General features: G+C 40.5%; 2 protein-coding genes across 6 annotated transcripts; one reads left to right on the top strand and one right to left on the bottom strand.

Moving 5' to 3' along the window:
• Nucleotides 1-124: 124 nt before the first annotated feature.
• Nucleotides 125-5,428, bottom strand: LOC140284305 (leukocyte elastase inhibitor-like). The gene is made up of 9 exons (XM_072378148.1): nucleotides 5,396-5,428; nucleotides 5,056-5,237; nucleotides 4,762-4,902; nucleotides 4,469-4,586; nucleotides 2,304-2,401; nucleotides 1,924-2,046; nucleotides 1,686-1,775; nucleotides 796-976; nucleotides 125-392 (listed from the first exon to the last, which is right to left on the bottom strand). Exons 2-9 carry the CDS (start codon nucleotides 5,230-5,232, stop codon nucleotides 166-168), a joined length of 1,155 nt encoding a protein of 384 aa, XP_072234249.1. The 5' UTR covers nucleotides 5,233-5,237; nucleotides 5,396-5,428; the 3' UTR covers nucleotides 125-165.
• Nucleotides 5,429-7,450: 2,022 nt separating this feature from the next.
• On the top strand, nucleotides 7,451-17,354 carry snx16 (sorting nexin 16). 5 transcript variants are annotated; one of them, XM_072378183.1, is made up of 9 exons: nucleotides 7,451-7,610; nucleotides 8,800-9,355; nucleotides 9,794-9,880; nucleotides 10,812-10,960; nucleotides 11,171-11,240; nucleotides 12,460-12,596; nucleotides 12,713-12,835; nucleotides 13,852-13,891; nucleotides 14,852-17,354. In XM_072378183.1, exons 2-8 carry the CDS (start codon nucleotides 8,942-8,944, stop codon nucleotides 13,868-13,870), a joined length of 999 nt encoding a protein of 332 aa, XP_072234284.1. In that variant the 5' UTR covers nucleotides 7,451-7,610; nucleotides 8,800-8,941; the 3' UTR covers nucleotides 13,871-13,891; nucleotides 14,852-17,354. The 5 variants fall into 5 exon arrangements, with proteins under 5 accessions (XP_072234284.1, XP_072234282.1, XP_072234285.1 ...); XM_072378181.1 differs by lacking the exon at nucleotides 13,852-13,891; XM_072378184.1 differs by lacking the exon at nucleotides 14,852-17,354 and having other exon boundaries at nucleotides 13,852-14,801.
• Nucleotides 17,355-21,343: the final 3,989 nt, after the last annotated feature.

Genomic DNA, 21,343 nt, shown 5'->3' on the forward strand with positions numbered 1-21,343 from the left:
GGGTGCAGGGGTTGGAAGCACCTCATACTGTTTGCATGAACAACGATTTAGATAGAAATGATAGTACATTTAGAAGAATCTGGGACTCTACTTTGCTATTTAGAGAAGTGATTCTCAAGTTCATCTGAGCCTGAAAACTTTTGCTGTACCTGCATTAAAATCGAATCACACAGGGGAGCAGAAGCGACCAGCAAAGAGAATGCTCATGGTGGCGTTGTGTCGGATGAAGAAGAGGAAAGGGTGGTCTGCAGAGAAGCAGGCTAATTTGACATAGCTAAGTTCAGTGACTAAATCAGCCGAGGCAGCAGCAGCCTCAGTTCCCTTCTCATTCACTTCCAAAAAAGCCTTCTGGGAGACTTTTGTCAGCACCAGCTCTTTGTTCCCAGACATGCCTGTCACAGAGGAGAAAAAAGAGGATTCAGCATTACACGTGTTAAGATATGATATCACAAAACGTTTGTGAAAAACAGAGAGTTACAGTCACTCCAACAGTGAGATACCACACAAATAGCGTTTCATGTGGATGGCGCTTTTACAAAAATGCTAGAAGAACATCAACAACCCCGAGGCCTGCTCCTGAAATCTAAACCATCCTTTGGTCTCTCATAGACTTAACGTAAGACATTGAGCTGTCTCAGGAAACAGGAAACACAGGAAAAGAAAAATCACAGAAGTATCATCAGCAGAAGAGATAACAATCTGATACAACGAAGCCACGAGTTGTTTCGAAAATGTATTTCTGCTGTCAGGTCTAAACCATTTACTTATCTGGCGAGGAGCTTCTGCATGTCTCACCGGAGAAGTTGCACTTTGTCACATCGAAAGCATCCCCCATGCCCATGCTGGTCAGGACTTCGTTCAACTCAAACGTCTCCTCCATCTTGAATTGAGGCAGGTGCACCTCAACGTTAACCAGAGTCATCTTCTCTGAATGAGTCCACTCCATACATTTCTCATAGGTCAGATGTTTCTCAAGCTGGACACATAACATAACAACCTTTAAGATGTGTCAGTGTGCACATACGGTATATTTTTAATAAGACTGTCAGGCACTTGAAATGCATTTTATCCCCTCACGTGCCTCGTATTATTTACTTTTCCAGCCTTTTGGTGATCCCTTCCCAACTTTTTTGAGACATTTTTCTGTCATCAGATTCAAGTCAGATTCAAAGGAAATATTGGTTTTTGACACTCTTTTAAATCATTGCTTTCTGTTTTTATTAACATTTTGCACAGCATCCCCACTTTTTTTGGAACTGGGGTAGTACATATGATTTGATGTGGTTTCTGGAAACGCAAAAAGGCGACATATTTTCCCGGAGACCTGACTGACTATCATCGACTGGATATATTTGGGTGAAAACTCAACTCCTCTCATTTTGCACTGTGGCTGTCGATAAATTCTGTTAAATAAATCCAGCTGACCAGTAGTTGACCCTTAAAGCAGCTTTTTTTTTTTCTTCTTGCCAGTGTTCGAATGAAACTGAAGCTGTCCTGTGACTGAATAATGTGCCGAGTGCAGGGAATGCAGTTTGAAATAAATTACCTGATTTCTCGTCTCTCTCAACTACTCTAAAAGCTCACAAAGTAAGATTGTGTGAAAAATGCTTTGCTCGTGGGTTAACTTTGACAGCAATGCTTTTAATAAGTCTGCATATATGTGTGTGTGTGTGTAAGAATTCTACCTTCTCCAGGCCTGTTGTGTCATCTTCTATCTCTTCGGGTAAAAGGATGAGCATGCTCACCTTCTTCCCTTTGTAAGGCATCTCCAGGATCTGTCCGGGGAAGATTTCAAAACATTTCAGCAAAGAAATACACTGGCAGTAATACGGTATAATATGCTGTAGACACAGTTAGTCTCTGAGTATGATCCGATTGATGCATTGATTGATATGTCAGATTATTGATTGTGTGCATGATTACCTGGCAGTTGACTTCAGGAATGAAGGCGAGGGGGAGGTAGGTTGTCTGTTTCATCATCTGCACTGGCCTTGTGTCATTCTGAAGACAACAGAACTCCTTTGTAACAGATAAAATACATACGGTCTGCTGCATGTTTTAGCCGAGCTAGACAATGTTTAGCACATCCCTCCTGACTGAACGACTCCAAGTGGCTGCAATGAGACACAGTACATCACTGAAAATGTCCATTATGAGGTAATAAGCCACATATCCTGCATTGCACCAGAGGCTGTCACTTACAGGTTATTGCATCTTGGTTTATGCAGGTAAAGCATTAGAGACTATGTCACAGCCTCAGTGTTTTAATGAGCAGTTTTACCTTGTTCAGTTTGAATTTAGACAGATAAGTGTGAAACGTCTTTGAAGTAGATGGCATTGACCAGCACCAGCCTGGTCATCCCGTCCAACACGCCTTCAGCCACCACATCTCTGATTTTACCTGGAGACGGTGTTCACCCAACATGGAACCAATGAGAAGCAACAACACAAGGACTGCAGCAATGTGTCCATCCAAAAAGGGATGTGAAAAATAAAGTCTCACTTAGCTTTCCAAACACAAAGTGTAATCCCATAAAACATCAGAAAGAAAAAAGAATAAAAGGTCGTGCATTTCTTTTTTACCCAAACATTCTTTTTATTATTTCAACATCGCAAGAAAAAGACAAACAGAAAAGAAAAGTAAAAACATCACAATTCCATGACTCAAACACATATGTTATCCCCCCACCCTCCACCCTTTCAATTTACTCCATATCTTGTTTGGGGAACAGGTCAATGAATTTGTCCATTTTAGTTCATTGTAAAAAAAAAAAAGAAAGAGAAAAACAAAGCTGACATATTTCTACAATCTCTGGCACCGCATAGTGCCACAGTTTACACGTCCCCAGGCTCTTCCACCACATATGACAAATCTGTTCTCAATACATAGCAAATGAAGGGGTCCCAGATCTGGTGGAAATGATGTTGTTGATGTTTTATTGTGCATGTCATTTTCTCGAAGGGGAGAGTTGTAGATAACTCAGACAGCCTCCTGCTTATATTTGGGCTTCTGGTGTTTTTCCCTTGAGAGGGCTATTACTCTCTTTTCCATTAACATACTCAAATCTACAAATGCTCGTTGATATTTTTTAATCTTCAAGTTATCGGGATGTAGACCTAATATAAACCACTGTGGGACTAAGGGTATTTGCATTTGTAGAATATTTTGAATGCGCTGTTTTATTTCTGTACATTGCTAAACAGTGTAAAAAAAGGACCTTTTTCCTTCTCACATTTAATATGAATATAAGGTATAGCGCTGTTATATCTGTTAAGTTTGTCTGGAGTGATATATACGTTCGCATCAGCCAGTTGTATTGTAGTAATTTCAGGCGAGTATTACTAGTGCCAGACTGGGCTTTAGAGCATGCCTCCTCCCACTTTTCTATTGGGATGGCCTGCTGCAGGTCCTCTCTCCATACCCCCAGCCGTCCTGCAGAGGTTTCTCTACTTCCCTCTGCTACACGTTTATTTTGGACATTAAACCTCTCCCAAAACAATTCATGTTCATTCATTTTTCTATGGTAGACATTTTTGGGATACATAGTGTTTGATTTTGGTATGTTCTGATAAAATTTATCATCTTTTAAGTATTTAAAAAAAAACAAGTACGGAATATATTCAATTTATCAACCATTTCTTCAAATGTCATCAGCACCTTTTAAGAGTTGCAAAGTTGCAGAGTTGCCCCCTATTTTTCTCAGCCCCCTAATGGCCCAAGATCGGTGTGTACCGGAGTAACATGTATACTTTTTCCCCTCAGGGTTATCGTCCCTCCAAACATCAATTAGGCTCATTTCTTTTTAGAAAATAATGAATTAATCCCCTGCTTCTTGAATGGGACTTGTCCACTCCTGAATTTGTGTCCTTCCGTGGATCTAGGGTGCAATTAAAATCACCTGCCATAATACAAGCACCAGGTGAAGAAGTAATAGTAGCCCTCTGCAGTTCCAGGATGTAAACTAACATTGAGATCAACTGACATATGGACCAATTGTTTTGAATGTTCCCAACACTTTCAGTAATTTCAGACCAAACTAAAATAAAAATAAAAAGTGCATTTCAAGAACTTTTCAACACATATTTTATTACACAGGTGCAGAGGAGAGTTTAAATGAGAAAAAAGTAACAAACTTAGACACTCACAGTTCCAACATAAAGAGGCTGTTGAAACTTAACAGACATTTAAGCAGGTTTAAAAAGAAAAGAGTCCATCTATTTTCTAAAAGTAAATGCTGAAGACATGATTTATCATCACAAAATGTTTCTAAATCAAAGTCACTCTGTTCGATCGAAGCCCACAAGATTTAAAAATGTAATGACACTTTGACTAAGACCGTTCAGCACAGCACAGATGTGACTGTTTATCACCGAAGTTCTTGGAAATCCTGCTTATTCAGAAATTTATTACTTCATCAAAGTCCTGTGATAAAAACATGGTGTGTGTGTGTTAGTGTGTGTCACAGACCTTGCGTCTGCTTCTCCACCCAGCTGTTGATCTTGACCCGGGCTTCCTCAGAGCTGGTTCTGAAGTCTACAGACTCCGGCTCTGCTTTGTACAGTTTCCTGGTGTGTGTTAGGAAGTCCTAAGCAAGTAAGGCACAGGTAAGCCAGTAGTTTTTTTCTGCTTCTTCACTGAGCCCCACAGCCGGTTTAAATGTCCCTGTTTGCGTTTCACATTTATTCCAGCCTAATGCAAAATAAAAACAAACCAATACACTCATGTGGGTAAAAAAGAAACTCATGCAGAAACAAACTCACCTGAAGAAACTGGTTGGTCTGCTCGCTGTACAGTTTGTTGGCAACACTGAGAACAAATGGAGCACGGGGCTTGCTGAGTTTACGCAGCTGCTGGGCAAACAGAGAATGAACATCATCTTGGCAGTCCTGGGTCTGTAAGCACTGTGAACAAAGAATAGATGAGTGGTGCTGCAGAATAACACACTGATGGAAATATAACTGACTTTAGAAACATGTTCTGTACACCAGATTTTCCAGAAATTATTCGGACTTTCTGATAGATTGAGACACAACAAGTGTGCGTGTGAACTGAACTTCTGCTATTTGAGCGGCTGTGTTGCCTCTGGCTCCCAGCATCACCATAGCCAGGGCTGAAGAGATGCTGTAAGGAGAGAAGATGATATTTGCGGCGTTGTCCTCCTCAGTCAGCTTTCTGAGCATCGCCAGAGAGAAGGAGGCGTTGGCCTTGGAAAGAAGTGTGGACGATGCCATCGTGTCTGATACAAAAAGAGGTATTATACATTATATTATCTTTTTTTTTTCAGCGTGAGAAATGCCATGTGTGGAGCGTGGAAACTTGTTAAAATGCCTTGAGAGCCCTGCTATAAACAAATCATATTTTTACAATCTGAATCACTCTATAAACTCTACTTACTGACAGTCTTGCAGTATTCAAGCCTTCCAGGGTAAGCTGAGTGAGTCATTTCTCCTACTAACTTGCTCACGAAGGGTGAGGCTCCCCATTCCATCTTTTTCGAGATCAGTGCGTTCAGGTTCATCCATAAAGTCGGAAAAAACATCACTTGAATCCAGGTTTGAGTTTAACGTGTAGTTCGGTTTAATGAGAAGGCTGAGGAGCCAGGAAGGTGCCAGTGTCCAATGATTTATTTGATCGAGAATAACATCAGAAACATATAGCTTGCACCCATTTTTAAAAATTTGTTGAACAACAGTTTTAGTCAGCAAACAACAGATGTGAAGGTAAAATACTTAAAAGACTAACCATAAGAAAAGGGTTACCCACATTCTGTTTTTAGATCAAATTTAAGGCTGTTCAATAACCAAAGACCAAAGAGCTTTGAGATGTAGTGGACAGGAGAGGGAAATTACAAATTTATTTCAAAAGTAGTGAGTACCTATTAGGTATAGTACTAAATTGCAAATCCAAATAGTTCAAATATCCTGTCTGGCATTTATCTGGTTTAGTTTTAAAGCTACTCTTGGAAGTTTGTGAACCTTTTAACTATGTGTCTGACTCCTTTTGAAACATATTTTTCTTTTAATCAAGACCTCAAAGTGCTCACATGTCATGACGTTGCAAATTAAGCTGCTCTGACTCCCCATCAAATTTCTCCACTTTAAGATATTGGCTTTGACTTTTAGAGCTCTGCATGGACAAGCACCAGCGTACATCAATATTTATTTGATTTACTTTACTTTACTTGCACATCCCCTGGCCTGAAACTGCCCTTGAGTGCCTGGAGGCTGAAATACCACAGTCCAAAGCTTTGGGTCCTGCATTGCACTGTTTTGCTTTACAGCTGCTTGACATTTCTGTGGGCTTTTGATGATGTCTTTGTTTCCTCTTCAACGTAGCAACAAATTCATGTGTAGGGCTGTGCCTGTTCATGCAGGGCTTACGCAGAGATTTTTCTTATGACAGTGATGTTACATCCCACAACTGTAGCCTCCTCCAGCCAAAGAGCAATAAAATAGATGAACTAACTATTCTTAAATCAGTCACAACTGACACATTTAACATAATTTAACTCAATGTAATGTTATGTTTTGTGGAAGGAAATAAAAAAAGAACATAAGTACAAAGTATTTAATTATTTAATTAAATAAGAATGTCAATTTAAATTGTTGTAACTAGTGATGATTTGCTTTCTGGTTCTTTTTTTGAAGAATAGGTGGAGGAAAATGTTATTTCTTATTAATGGCATGGTCAGGAAACAGTCCTGATCTGAATCTGACTGGAAAATAATAAAAGAAAACGACGAAAATTGGCCATGACAACCTGAGAAGTTCAGTTCATATGCCTAAAAAAAAAGAAAACCAATCCGTCATATATAGCAGAAATAAAGAATTTAACTCTGTTTTCCTCTTTCCGTTTATCATTCCAGTTTCCTGATAATTACAACAATTCACTTTAATATTTGGAAGTCATATTTTCCATAAATATAACTGTTATCTGTATATGGCATCATTTACAGTGACAACAGGGCAAACTCTATTCTTACCGACAGTCACTCTTCTTAAAGTCAAGTGATTAGGACTGTTTTTAGTTCACTAAAACTCTGTTGGAGTCAACATAATAGTGATTATGATCACCATCATTGCTTAAAGATTGTGGAATGGTTCGCGCGTTTACCCAGAAAACCACTGGTTTTGGTTTTTGCATTTCTCTAAAGTTGAACGTGCACACATGAAGCTGGTGTAGAATGCACAAAATATCCAGGCTGTACGCCTATCTCTTTAATATAAAAATAAAAATATATGGCAATAGCAGCGAAGATGCAGAAATTCTAAGCAACAGACATCATTTAAGGGTCAATGTCAGACATGCTGTAAACTTAGGCTTCACATATGGTTTGCAAAACTTTTCTTTTGTGATGCTTGTAACCAGAGGTTGGATGCACCGGTAACCACTACAGGTAGAATTGGTTTCTGTTTCCCATGTGTCAAACAGCGCCCTCTGGTGTATGTTGTTAAGCATTGAAGTAGCTGATGTCGGAGTTCAAACAAGCTAACAGAGAAGGGCAAGGAAGGAATGCGTTGGGTAAACAGCAAGAGGACAATCAGGCATCCGGCTTTATGTGCACGCTAAAACAAAACTCAGAAAAGGCAAAGATACGGGAACTCTAACGGTAAGCAAAACGTTCCCTTTCACCTCGACTCATCTCTGCTTTTTCCACACACGCTGTTCGCTCTAGCTTGCTAGCTAACGTGAGCGTAATGTGACAGCATTATATTTTAGCGTTGTTTGCGGGATGATGGACACGCCGAACAACGTTCAAAAAGGGGTAGCTTACGATTGTCTTGTTAGTTGTTGTGCAAAAATGCGTCAGGAGAATAAAAACATTTTTTTAAACAAAATACTTGGAAATTCTACCCGATTCGGCACGAAGCTAATATTTTAAGCGGCTCTTATTTCAATTAGTTAGCTTACTTTGTTTGGGATGTTGTAAATGTTAACCGACTATAACTAACTATCGTTAGTAGTAGCTGTTGCTGTGACAGCTGTACATTTCTACATGTATAGCCACCAGGAAAAAGCAACATAATTTCTGTTGGCGTGTTGTTGTAACAAGCAGTTATCTGAGTGAAATGTCAAGGCAACGTTCTTAAAGCTCATTTTTTAAAAAGTCCTATATTGCCGCTTCATTGATTTGCTTGCCAACGTAACTTGTTCAAATGAAAATGCGACGTTAAAGTGGGACAATAACGAGCAGGGTGTTTTTATGTTGACACGTTGGCTCCTGTCCCATTTTACTCGCCATGACTGACTAAAATAAGTGCACGAGTCGGTCAAGTGGGATTTAGCAGCTCGAGCCAAAAGGGACGTGTTTGTTTACCTCTGTGTACTTCTGTTTTGTTTTTCTACGCATTCATTTTTCTAAATATGTGTCAACCTATAATGGTTGTCAAATGCAGCTTCACAGGGGGCACAGCTGATGAATTAGTGAAGACGGTTGACCGATTTCTCAGACTGAGAGCTGAAATCGATTTGGGGACCCCGTTGTTCACGTGCAAACTAACTTGCAGCTTCCTCGTTTATCTTAATCTGAAACATCGTGGCTCATTCCCTTTGGAGCTTTCATTAGGACAGGTCGGGCCTTTAAGCTAATCAGATAACATAGTAGTTATCTTCACTTCCTTAAAGGCTTATTTCACATTCGATTCGACATGATATACAAACCCATAAAACATGAATGATGTCTGGCTGAAAGTAGTGAATAATTTATCAGACCTTTATGCCAGGCTTTAATGTTTGTGATAAGATGATGCCACATTTTCAACACATCCAATTTCATATTTGGAATTTTTTTTTTACAGGGCCTTCAGAGTCAATGTCAGCCATTCAAGTCACACGTTACTGCTAGACCTTATCACCACACAACACTGCAAGGTCAGTGTTTGGTGTGAAAAGCCTTATCAACAGCTGCTGTGGAGGGGCAGGACCACGCGTCTCAGGAAGATGGCGTCACCCTTTGTGCCTGTCCCAGTCCCCATGGACAGGACTTTGTCAGGTGGTAGCAACAAGCTGCGACGGCCACAGCGAGCTGCGTCTCTTGGAAGCGTGTCCAGTAGCTCGGAGTCCTCGTCCCCTGTCGCCAGGGCGACTGGCGAGGAACACGAAAGAGGATGTGGAGGATCAGGTTCTCGGCGCCAGTCCCGCTGCATGGACGGAACCAACCGCAGCCGGACCCCGCCACCCCTCCAGACCCCTGTGACTCGGGCCCGGGTGAACGGGACGCTGGAGCCCTCTGTGGAGTACTCGAGCTGCCCTCATACAGCATCGGACCCAGAAGGGAGCCAGCAGGAAGAGGAGAGGCCGATCACCCCAACGTTGCTGGGTTACGAGGTCATGGAGGAAAGGGCCAAGTTCACGGTATGAACCAAGGGAAAAGATTTCTCATTTTACCATGGCAACCTCACCCAATCAACATGCTGATTAAAAAATAAAAATAAAATAAGGCAATATTTAGTCTGTTGATTAAGCAGTTTAAGAGAGACAGCACAACAGTTGCACTGAAAAACATGAAAAGACATGTTGAGCTTTTGTTGACACCAGTTTGAATTGTGGTTATAAATGTGGGCTGTGCCACTGATCTTGAAAGACCGGATTTCTTTACGTTCAACCTGCATCACAGCATCTGCGAGAGCCGATATCAGTATGAAGGCAGTGAGACGCTCTCCTTCGGTTTGGTCCGAGCAAAGTAGTTTTTCTGTGACATTTGGCTCATCAAGTCATTGGAGGAACAAAAAACTTGCTGAGATGTAACACTTCTAAACTTTTGAACCTGTAACTCTGTTTTTCTTCCAAAAGGTTTATAAGATCTTGGTGAAGAAGACCCCGGATGAGAGCTGGGTGGTTTTTAGAAGGTACACAGACTTCTCCAGACTCAACGACAAGGTGCGTGGGGGTGTCTTGTGTGCAGATGTGACTGTTCAGGCAGAGACAGATCCCAAGGCTGTAAGAAGCTCCATTTATTTATTTTGTAATCATCCTCGGATATCTGCAGACACTTTGTTGTCTGCCATTTGCTCCCAGCGTGATGTCTTTTGTTCTTGTGCACACGGTGGAAACGATTAGAGCCACACAAAGGAGCCCACTGTTCCCAAACCGCCGGAAGGCCCGAGCCAACTAGGTGAACAGTTCTCTTGTGGGTTTTGGGGGGAAAAAAGTCAAAGCACTACAGGCATAATATATGTGGAAAAAGAACCTGCTCTGTGGTTCAACACCAATATTTAGATTATTCTTTGTAATTTGATGTCCTGCCGTATTTAAATGTAGCTAAGTGTAAGTTTATGGAACCTCCCATGCTCTGAGACTGTCTCTGCAGGCACCTTGCATTCACACCCTCAGGATTATGTTTTGATACAAACACCGTGAGACTAAGCTCTAAAGCCCTTGCTGAGCATCTATGGGGACCTTGGGTGAAATTTCAGATGTTACCTGGTTCAGCCTGTAAGTTTTGTTCCCAACTCGCGCTGCTGTGAGAGACAGGGAGTGTTGTGCCATTAATGCTTTTTGCACACCTGTTATTTTTAATCAGGGTTTTGGTGCAGCGGAATATACCTTTTTAAGTTGAATCTTTTCTTTGATACATATCCAGATACGTCTGTCTGGTTTGAAAAGTTTTTTTCAAAGGATTGGAGAGGTAGCCGCAGGCTCTGTGCACTAAACTTAACTACCTTTGTCTCTTCATTATTTCCACAGAAGTTCTTAACATTTCATTGTCTAAAACACTGAACACATTCAGTTTGTTTTTTATTTTTGCTGCAGCTGCTGTAGCTTCATGCAGGAGCGATCATGTGATACGGGGTGTGTCTGTTCTCCCCAGCTAAAGGAAATGTTTCCCGGCTTCCGCCTCTCATTGCCTCCTAAGAGGTGGTTTAAAGACAACTATGACACCGACTTCCTGGAAGACAGACAGCTGGGACTTCAGGCGTTTTTGCAGAATTTGGTGGCACACAAGGACATAGCGAACTGGTACGTAAAAAGTGATATTTTTTTTTCTTTTTTTTTTTTTTTACTGATAAAAGTTGCATTTTTCACTGTGTTGGTCGTGCCAGTTCTATGTAAAATACATAGAATGCCTCCAGAATCAGGCTCTTTTAAACAGTCGAGTATTCTTTATTGTTACTGAGTTCACTAATCTGTTGGAAACGACAATCATGCACACACACACTTGTGTTTCAGCCTGGCAGTGAGAGAGTTTCTGTGCCTCGATGACCCACCTGGGCCTTTTGATAGTCTCGAGGAAAGCCGGGTATGTATGCACAAACACGTATAGCAAACTTTGGGTACTCTTTTGCCAAGCATATATTTGTGTGTCTTATATATTTACATGTGTCTTAGGCGATCTGTCCTGAAAATATTGATGCACTTGTACGTCTCTCCAAGCTAAAATCATACATATGTTGCATCGGGTCAGAATGGGTTAATAGCGTTATGTAATTTGAGAGAAATTCTAAGAAGCGACGTGAGGAAATTAAACGAGGCGCAACACATGAAATGGGAACTCTGTGAGAGAGCCTCCCTACCGATTAAAGATATACATCTGCTCGTTCTGGACAGAAGTCCCAGCAGAAACCCTGCCGCTTATGCAAAGGATGCTAAGTTCAGAATGTGACCCGGGAACCTGGCTTCGGATGCATTTGCATTCACGCTGTTTACATAATGTGGCCATATGGGTTCCAGACCACCTCTGAAGGGTTGGATCTCACTGTGTTCTGGGAGCATTTCACTCCTGGAATCAGTAAAGACTCATGGCAACATCTAATGTAAACGGGGCTTCGGCATTAAAGTGGACACATATATGATGAAATAGATGGTGGTATAGGAGTTGTCATAGCACTCAGCTGATCCGCATGTGGTGCCAAGACATTAAGCACAAATGGAGTTTATATATACAGTATATATGTTAAGGTCATATTAAAACTATGACATTAGGTATTCTAAGTCAGATTCAGGCATCATATTGACACTGTTTAGAATTTTTAAATGGCTAATCCTACATTTTCCAGATTGGAGAAGTCTTTATTGATGTTATTGACTCATCTCATCTCACCAGGACAGCAGCCTATTGACCATTTTCTACAACAGGAACTCTGGCTTTCTCCTTACTGACCCTTTCTGTGTTCCCATTCATTCAGGGTGTGCTTTACAAACAGTACCTATGTAAACAAGTTTCCAGGGCGGGTTTCATTCCCAGTGCACTGCTGCTCCAGGCAGTAAATGTGTCACAGCTTGTGTTGTCCTCTTAAAACACCATATGCCTTACATATGTAGAGATAAACGAGGCTGCCATCAATTTAACAGACAGCTAAATGTAAATGTAGTGTCTGTATTTCAGATTTTGCTTTTGAAGGTTTTTACATCCGAGGATTTTATTTCTGCTTTCTCTACTTTTGACTGCTAAAAGATGTCAGCAGGGTGGAGATGTTGCTCTGAACGGTGTCGTTTTCTTGGCTTTTCCCTCCTTTCAGGCATTCTGTGAGACTCTTGAGGAAAGTAACTATCGCCTGCAGAGGGAGCTTCTGGAGAAGCAGAAGGAGATCGCCTCCCTGAAGAGGAGGCTGGAGGAGCGAGAACGGGCCGTCATGCTGTTGGAGAAACATATAAAGTTCGTACGCGGGCGCAAACGTGCACGCATAAAGACGCAAAGACACACGCATTGCAGCAATGTTTGTGATGAGTTCTTGTTGTTTCAGTTGCAACGTGTGTGTGTCTCTGTCGCAGTGGGGAGTGCGTGAGCCCGGAGTCTCCGTGTGGTCTGTCAGCTCAGGGCAGTGAGAGCAGCGCAGATGCTGATGTGGAGTCCTCTGCTGCAGAGGCCGATCAGGACATGCCTGAAGAAACTGGGTAAAACACACACTCCAAACATTAGCAAAAATGTATGAGTTTATAGAATATAGTGGGTACTCCAAGGTTTGGCTACAGCATAAACAAACATGTTTTTAACAAGAAATAATTAAGTAAGATGACGATCAAATGGAAATAAAGGCATGTCTACAGTTAAGATTTGAAGGGGAGCAAAAACATGGCTTCTGACAGTCTACAGTAATGAGTTCATGAAGTGGTGACTGATGAGTCTCAATCAGTCCAGGCTTCCCTTACTCTGGTCTCTTCCTGCTAATTAAATTACAAAGGAGTAACTATTGATTTCCAGCAGGGTTTAAATGCATTTAGGAGCATCATTGAAATTCTACAGCGAAGGCATTAGTACGACAACAATATATGATACATTTCGGTGCTTCCCACGGAATCTGCGAAAGCAGCGATGGAAAATGCGGGATTGTTTTACATCTCCTCACAGCTGGTTTGAATCCATTAAACAGGATGGTTTGCTGGTGGGAGAACGTTAAAATCTCAGCATATGTTAATGTCCCGCGAAGCTCAAGTCCTGTTCCCATATAGTTGTATAGTTTCCAGCAAGAAAAACACAGCTTTGCACACATTTGATATTTGTAGTCTACCAGTGGACATCACTAAGGCAGGCACACACTTTACGTTAGCATCTGTCAGTTGATGTTGTACATCAGTGGGAAAAACATGGCCATGGGGGTGGTAACATTGTTCTTGAGCTGTGAATTTCTGTCACAGGGGCTGGGAAACTAGCCAAGACTGAGGGAACGATTGATAAAGAGAAAATGTAAAGTGATCCGGGGTGAAAACTTAAAAAGGAAACTTCGAAACACATCTTAGCTTTGGGGAGTTTAGAGACTGAACTGAATCTGTATCAAGGTGAGTGAGGCTCTGAAAATGTTCCGACTAGTAATTATTATAGTTATTGTCATCATCTTTGGTTCACCCTCTAAAAATGTGTTCCCCTCCTTTCTTTTTTTTTTTCTTTCTTTCTTTACCTGCATATATTACAGCAGTGCTGCCCCAATCTGAAAATACAGAGCCTCATAACATGTAAGGTACCTCGGTTGCCAGCTCGGTGGGCTAAAATTTGCAAACTGTCTTCTTATATTCTCCTTCCCTGTAACTGTGCTGTCAAGATGTCCCGTTTTGTGCCGTCAGACTGTTGAAGGATGGGCTCGGACTCCGTCCACGTCTGCCTTGATACGTCACTCGCATGCTTCAATGTGCAGTTAATTGTCGCGTCTCCTCTGTGTGTTCTGGCTGCGCGTCGTTCATGTCGGTGCTGTGTTGAGATTTACTCGGGGAGAAAAAGTCCAAGCTGTCTTTTAAGTGCTTGCACTCGGATGTTTGTTAAAGCTGGGGTGGTTTCACTTTCAGTACGCCGCGTTCAGGACAAGAAGGAGATGTTATCTCCTTTCTCACATGGCTCTGTCTCTGATGTGCGGTGGCCTGGTGGCGGCTTTAAAAAGAAGGGCGTTACGCCTCCAGAGGCTCGCCGGCTTTTATTTAGAGTAACAACATTGCCGCAGGTCACAAAAATAAATCCGATAGCTAGGCGTCCCAATGCCTGGCTAAGTCAAAGACGCTCAGGTAAAGTGAGCTATTGAGTTTCCGTTGCGCTTTGTGCTCTTTCAGGGCAGCGACCTGGAAATGACTCGACCCCAGCTGTGCCGTCTATTCATTGAGAACCTTTTGGCCATAACACCCTGCATTCCTGCATTATACATGACTAACACACGCTGCCAGTGGCTCTGCCGCACACGACGATGTGCGCTCACTATGTGGCCAGAGAGAAAGCTGCTGGATTTCAGCCCCCCCCCCCCCCCCCCCCCATCTCATTTATTTTACTGCCATCTTCTCCTAATAAACACTCATGCTTGGATTTCAGCTACTCTTCTCTCTACATTTCGTCTTTGATTCGTGTCGCCCGAGTTTGAAAGTTTTCAGATTCTATATAGTTTGGAATAAATACTGAATGTGTGTCCTCTGCTGTGACTTCCCTCTCTCCAGTGGCAAATGTGAAGTCCAGCCGGTGCGCTCCTCTGCCTGCTGGTGCAGGCCGTCGCTCAGCGTCTCTCCGCCGGTTATCCAGGTCACTCAGCTGTATCAGAAGAAACCAGAACAGTAACAATGAACTCTGCTCCTCCTCAATCTTCTCTCCTACCCCCTCAACTACATTCCATGTTGTTTTGTTTTTTTTCCTCACATCTCCTCCGTCTTCAGCGTTTGGATTATAACTGCATTCTCATCTTTAAAGTCTTGGAGTTTGATCTGATGCGGCATTTCCTGTCAGGATTTTTTTTTTTTTGCATAAAGTTAAGAGGAAACTGTCTTTTTTTGGACTAAAAACAGGCCATTTCACCATGCAAAGGGTCATCCGTTACCTACAGAAGACTTAAAAAAAAAACTTGAGAACCTCAGAGCAGGTTGATAGTCCTCCCATATTTTTAACCTACTACTGCGGTTGCCAGGTTGGATCAGTTTGATCGTGCTGTCACAAAGCAAAAATTTGGCTTCTTGACCAAAAGATAGATAAATAAATAAATAAATAAATAAGAGATAACTTGAAGACTTCGTCCGTCGGCTTGAGGACTTTCACGATTGTGACAAATCTACAGAAAATGAATCCACATCTCATGAGTTTCTGCAGTTTTGTTGCCTCCCACTAGAGGAACAGCGCCTCCGTGTGGCTATTGGAATAAGTTTCACTCAGGATCAGCGCTGGTCATCGGGTGGCTAAATCAGAGGATCGTAGCATCCTGTTTGCGGTGACTTTGTGCTGGCATTTGACTGTTATTGGTATTGACGAACTTTTCTCAAGAAACTTGTTTTCACCTCACAAACAGTTTGCATCTAAAAGCCCAAATTCCCCGATGTTTTGAGTGCCAAGTGTGATTTTTAAAAAGAAAAGGAAAAAGTTATCCAGTGGCCGATTTCTGCACAGGTCATGTCACTTTGCCATCATACTCCAACACCTATAGATGCGTGCAAACAGAAGTACAACAACCTTCGGTGCGGTTCCTGTTAATAAGGAGGAGATTGATTCTGGACCGGTGTCATTTCCTCAACTCAAGGTCTACTGTGGTTTGATGACAAAGGCATCTTTAAAGGACCATTTCACCCAGTTTGCAAAAAAAAAAAAATCTTTCCACATCAGTAAACATGCAGGTTTAGTTTTTATCTGCCAAAATATTAACAATAAGATGTGCACTTCTACTATTTTGGATACCACATTAATTCGATTTAGATTAACAGGTGTGTTTTAAATAACTTTTGAGAATCAAACAGAAACAAAAAAAAATTTCAACATATTGTGATTCACACACCTTCTTGTTGATGGGTCTTATTTGGATATTGTCTTCAAAGTAAGTCGAGAGCAAAAATGTTTGATCACCTTGATTCCCCCGCATGAAGAAGTTTCACAGTCTGGTTCCGGAATTCTAACAGGTACAACTTCAAGTGCACACAAAGTGAGAGCATTAACGGGAAGCTTTGCAATTTGGGTGAAATGTGGAATCATTTATGAACTTCAGTTGAGCAATACAGCAAGAAGCCTCTCATTATATCACAGTGGTGCTAATTTACTTGAAAAACTCCAAACCTGAGAGACTCATGAGTTCCTTTTATTAGCACATCTTTGGTCTGATTAAAGTCGAGGCCACAAAAGATCAGATGTTAAACCATCCAACTGGCATTTCCGAGAAGAAGTGGGCACCACTGGCGCTGTATCTTTATCAAGACTGTTCACAGTTAACAAATCAGCCACATAAGCCATATTTTGTACCTAAACACTTGAGAGACAGATGTTTCACATGGTGGAACTATGTGCTGACCAGCTGTTGTTTTCCCTCTTTGATGATCAGTTGATGAGGGGTATAATAACCACCGCTGATGTTGAATTATCTCATACTTGAGCCAGAACAGGTCATGTAAAGCACTTTATGGATGAATGGCAACACGTAATGCTTGCTAGGATGTCGTTTTTACTACTTTTTTTGATCCATGAGTGTGTTTTGATTCCTAACTGGATCTAATATGTTATTATTTGACTTTTGATCATGTTCTGTGCTTAACTGTAAATTAGTCTCTTGCATAATTAAGTGCCTTGAGGGTTTTTTTTTTCTTAGCTTTTCTTTTGATGTGTTTGAATAGCTTTATATATTTGTGTTGGACATGAAACATATCCACAATGTCCCTCAGATGGAAATAATGTTTTAATTAACACTCCTATGTATATGTTGTTGCTTGGAATAGAGTGAAGATGACATGTTTTTTGTAATATTACGAATGGAGTCTTAGACCAGATATACACTTATAGCTGCACCATAAAAAAAACCCATATATGACGTAACTTTTGGTGTCACTTATAATTGCTTCAGATTTTAAAGGGATAAGTCACTGAATAGTCGGGTCTGAAATATTTACTGTACACTATTACACATGCTATAGCAAAGATGTTTATCAGAAAGAGATATTTAATTCACACACAATTAAACACAGTGTGAACTATTGATCACATCTCCCTGCTTCCTGTTTCCTTGCTTTCCCTTATTTTAGAGATATGTTCAATTCCAACTGTCCCCCACACCCCATGTGCTCCCTGCTCAGGGAATGTCAGCTAAGGGAACTTCCCTGGACAAAATACCTCAATTTGGGAAAACCCTGCAACGGCACCGTCTCCATGTAGCGCTGCGAGCTAAGCTAGCCAAACCGACGTTAGCTTAACATGCTAATAGGCTTGTTTCTAAATGATATATGCAAGTTTTTTTCTGGAGTTTTAAATGTTTTGTGGTAACTCTTTAAGGTTTTTTTTTTTTTTTGCTGACAATTGCAATTAATTTATAATACACTATTTAATGTTCTATGGAAAATACAGACTGACTATATTTCTCGATGATTTAAGCTGCTCTTTGGTATTGGCTGCGTGTCTCTGCTCTCTTCAGATAATAATATCAACCCTAAAAGAAGAAGGAAAAACGACCGTTTTTTAAAGCGTTGACTCTTAGTGGCTTTGCGTTCACGGAGGTATATTTTCAGCTCCATCCCTCCGACCTAAAGAAGGAGCAGTGCACTCTGAGCAAAAAAATAAATAACTGAGAGAACTCACATGGGACCCGTTTATAGGAGCTCACTTCATGTCTCTAGCTTTTGTGGAAAAGAATCCGTCACAGGCCAAAGAAAAATGGGAGATTTTTTTTCTCCTTTTTTTCATTTTTTTTTTTTTACAATGGCACCACTCCACAATCATTTATGGGTTGTTGTTTCTTCTTCAGTGTTGACTCTTGACAGCTCAATTTATCTCAATTTCCGGAATAAAGGAAATATGTCTTCTCCAGTCTTAATCCTGGCGCTCAGCCCTTACGACATTTAAACAAATAGGGAATCGTCTGAAAAAGACTGGATTCCCTGTTTGACAAATGACGCCTAACTCCTGAATATATTAAACAATTAAAACCAAATCTTGGCCAGTAATTGACACAGAAATCCAGCAAGAATAATGGCAAACTGCTCATATGTGACAGTGAAGCATAATCAATAATAGTTTCAGGTGTGAGTGTGAAGCGCTCATGTTTTAACCTAATGTATGTCTTGCCATCTAAAATATATATTCCTTAAATTTTATTGCTGCACAGCATATTTTTGTCCAGATGTTCTGAAACGATGTGCTCTTGCAGCACTTTTTAATATTCTAGCTGGACAGGGGAGCCGTTATTCCTTAAAGAGAGATTTGTATATTTTCTTTTCTGTTTTACAGTTGCCTATATATTACAGATCACAAGTGGCTGAAGAACATTAGTCCCCGTTGACTCCATGAGTTCAGATCCATGGGAACCATCTCATCTGCTCCAGATCTTCTTTTTGGTGTCACTGAAAATAATTAATTCTCATCAGCGCTGTGTCTACGGTCGTTGGGGATGTGTAAAAGAGGTCAGAAAATGTATACGTAATGAGTACGAATCTAAACCTTTTGAGTCATACTATATAAACATTATACATTACTTTCAGGTTGGATAAATAAAAGAATGACAATAAATTTGGATGGCCTGTTAATCATTTGTAGCCCGTTGTTTGTGTAGAAGTTTGTCATGATTACACTCCCCAGCTGTGCTGCTAATAACCCATTATTTCCACCACACATTTAGCCTGAAGCAGGCAGTATGGAACTCTTACTGCCCAGTACCCATGTACAGAAGAAATATTAAAACCTTCCATGGTCAAACTTCCCAAATGGGTTGATGGTAATTACTTCAATGAAAGTGAATAAGAGCAACAGAAAAAATGCACCGTTTATCTAGAATATAGAATTTTAAAAAAAGAAGTAAACCACAAGGCCATTTTTAAGGCCATCATTGCAGGTTTAACTTGATTAAAAGTAATTATGGTTTCGTATGTTGATAAGTATAGATGCTAAGTAAAAAGTCTGAGGCTTAAGAAATATATTCAGTAAAAACTGTCAGTCGGTATACTATCCTTTAAGAAAACATGGAGATAAGGTATCTTGTGTTACATGTTCCCTTTTGTTCTTTTTTATTCTCTTCTTGAGATCATCCATCAGCAAACTTATCTCTAGTGGCAAACAGGATAATTTGACTGATGTCTTGAACAGAATAGCATGCTGACCTTAACCGAAGACCTTTGGTGCAATCGTTTGGTCTCCTTAGCTAGGATATTGTTTTTTGAATTGGCTCTATATGAATGAATTGGATTATTTTGAAATTAATTAATTGGATTTCATTGGATTATGATTACAATAAATTGAATTCCAATTGGCTTGAATTGGATTATATTATTTAAGTGCCTTGAGATCTCAAACTGAATTGAATTGAAATTAAACTTTACATTAACTTGACAGAGAGCATCGAACAAACTTATTAAAGGGCTCAGTTTGTCTTCATAAGGGTTCCAAAAATACAGTTGTGCCGCAGCAAGACTGTTCCTGTTTATATCCGATGTTGCAAGAGAAAGTTTGTAAACCCTCTGAAGCGACCAGGATTTCTGGACTAAATCTCCATAAAAATAAGGTCTTCTTGATATGATACAAGATACAGTGATTGTCAAATACAATCTGTTACTACTTTTCATGCCTTTATTAAGTGATGACTCATAGTTCTGGCTGGAAAATATAAGTGTCAGGCTTTTAGAACCTCCTTCAGCAGCAGCAACAACCACCCTCAGACATTTCATGTTGCATTGTATGAAGCTGAATGTTCCTGAGCCTATGCAGTGATTTCCATGGCAGAATTATGTTTGTTTTCAGTGCGGTGCCACTTGAGGGCTCTGAGATCACGGACATCCAAAACTTCACTTGCACATGGGAATGTCTGCAGATTGTAAGAAATCTTTGATGATTTTGTATACCTCAAATGATGGAATTTTCAGAGTCTTATTTTACGCAGAGGAACAATATGCTGAAATAGCTCTACAATTTTCAGATGCAGATTTTTGCAGTTTGTTGAACCTCTGCTCATCTTTACCTCTGGGAGACTTTGCCTCTCTTGGGTGCTCTTTTTATACCCAACCATGGCACTGACCTGTCGCCAAGTAACCAAATTAGTTGCAACTTGTTTCTTTTTAGTAGCACTTACTTTTCCAGTCTTTTTGTTGTCCCCATACCATCTTTTCTTGAGACATGTTGACTATCAATTTAATGATGAGTTCGTATTTTTCATGAAATAGTCTAATGTTTTTGTTATTCTGCCAGTCCCTGTGAAATATGGGCAAAATGTGAATGTTTAACCCTCGAACTCTAACGTTGGGTGATTTTCACCCATGACATGCACATGTCCCAGGAAGGAGTGGACCCGAAGAATGGGTTACCTGCTGCATTATTTATTGACTTTTTTTATGAATCTCGTTAACGATTCTGTCATTTTTCATTAATTTTAGAGCCTTTTTATAGAGTCCCCCCCATGGTACCTTTTTTGTTTTATGAGGCATTGTTTAGCTGGAAATAAAAGAGGAGTACTTAAATTTGCCATGTAGTATTTTTTTGGGGGGTGGGGGGGTACCTAAATTTGTTGTTCAAATTTGAAAACGGAATGAAAAGTAAAAATCAAATACCTGAGAAAGAATTATAAACTGAAAATATTTTCTTCTAACTTTCTAGACCTATAAAGCCAAACTGAGAACTTTTAAAGATTAACTTCACTGGATTTTATTGCTGACAATCAGCATGATTATTTGCATTTTAAGTTAAATTGAGCTACAGTTAGAGAATTTACTGGTTTGTATGTCCTAAAGTCTTCTGTTATCCAAACTCTTTTTCTGCATTTGCCTGGAAGGATCCACTGCAAAAGTTACATGAACAAACCTGCCAGCTGATCTGTTTAGCAGGCTTTAAATAAGTAACAAGACATACACTGTGGCATATTCATGAGCGTGCGGTGCACAAATTAGGCAGATTGAATAATGTAAAGGACTTAAACTGTCTGGGAAGCAAATGACTTAACAGGACACTAAATGTCATAAAACCCACTGAACTTTAGACAGTAGACACAGACA

The sequence above is a fragment of the Leuresthes tenuis genome, unplaced genomic scaffold (assembly GCF_036924035.1).
Source record: "Leuresthes tenuis unplaced genomic scaffold, fLeuTen1.0.hap1 SCAF_24, whole genome shotgun sequence".
Classification (NCBI taxonomy): domain Eukaryota; kingdom Metazoa; phylum Chordata; class Actinopteri; order Atheriniformes; family Atherinopsidae; genus Leuresthes; species Leuresthes tenuis.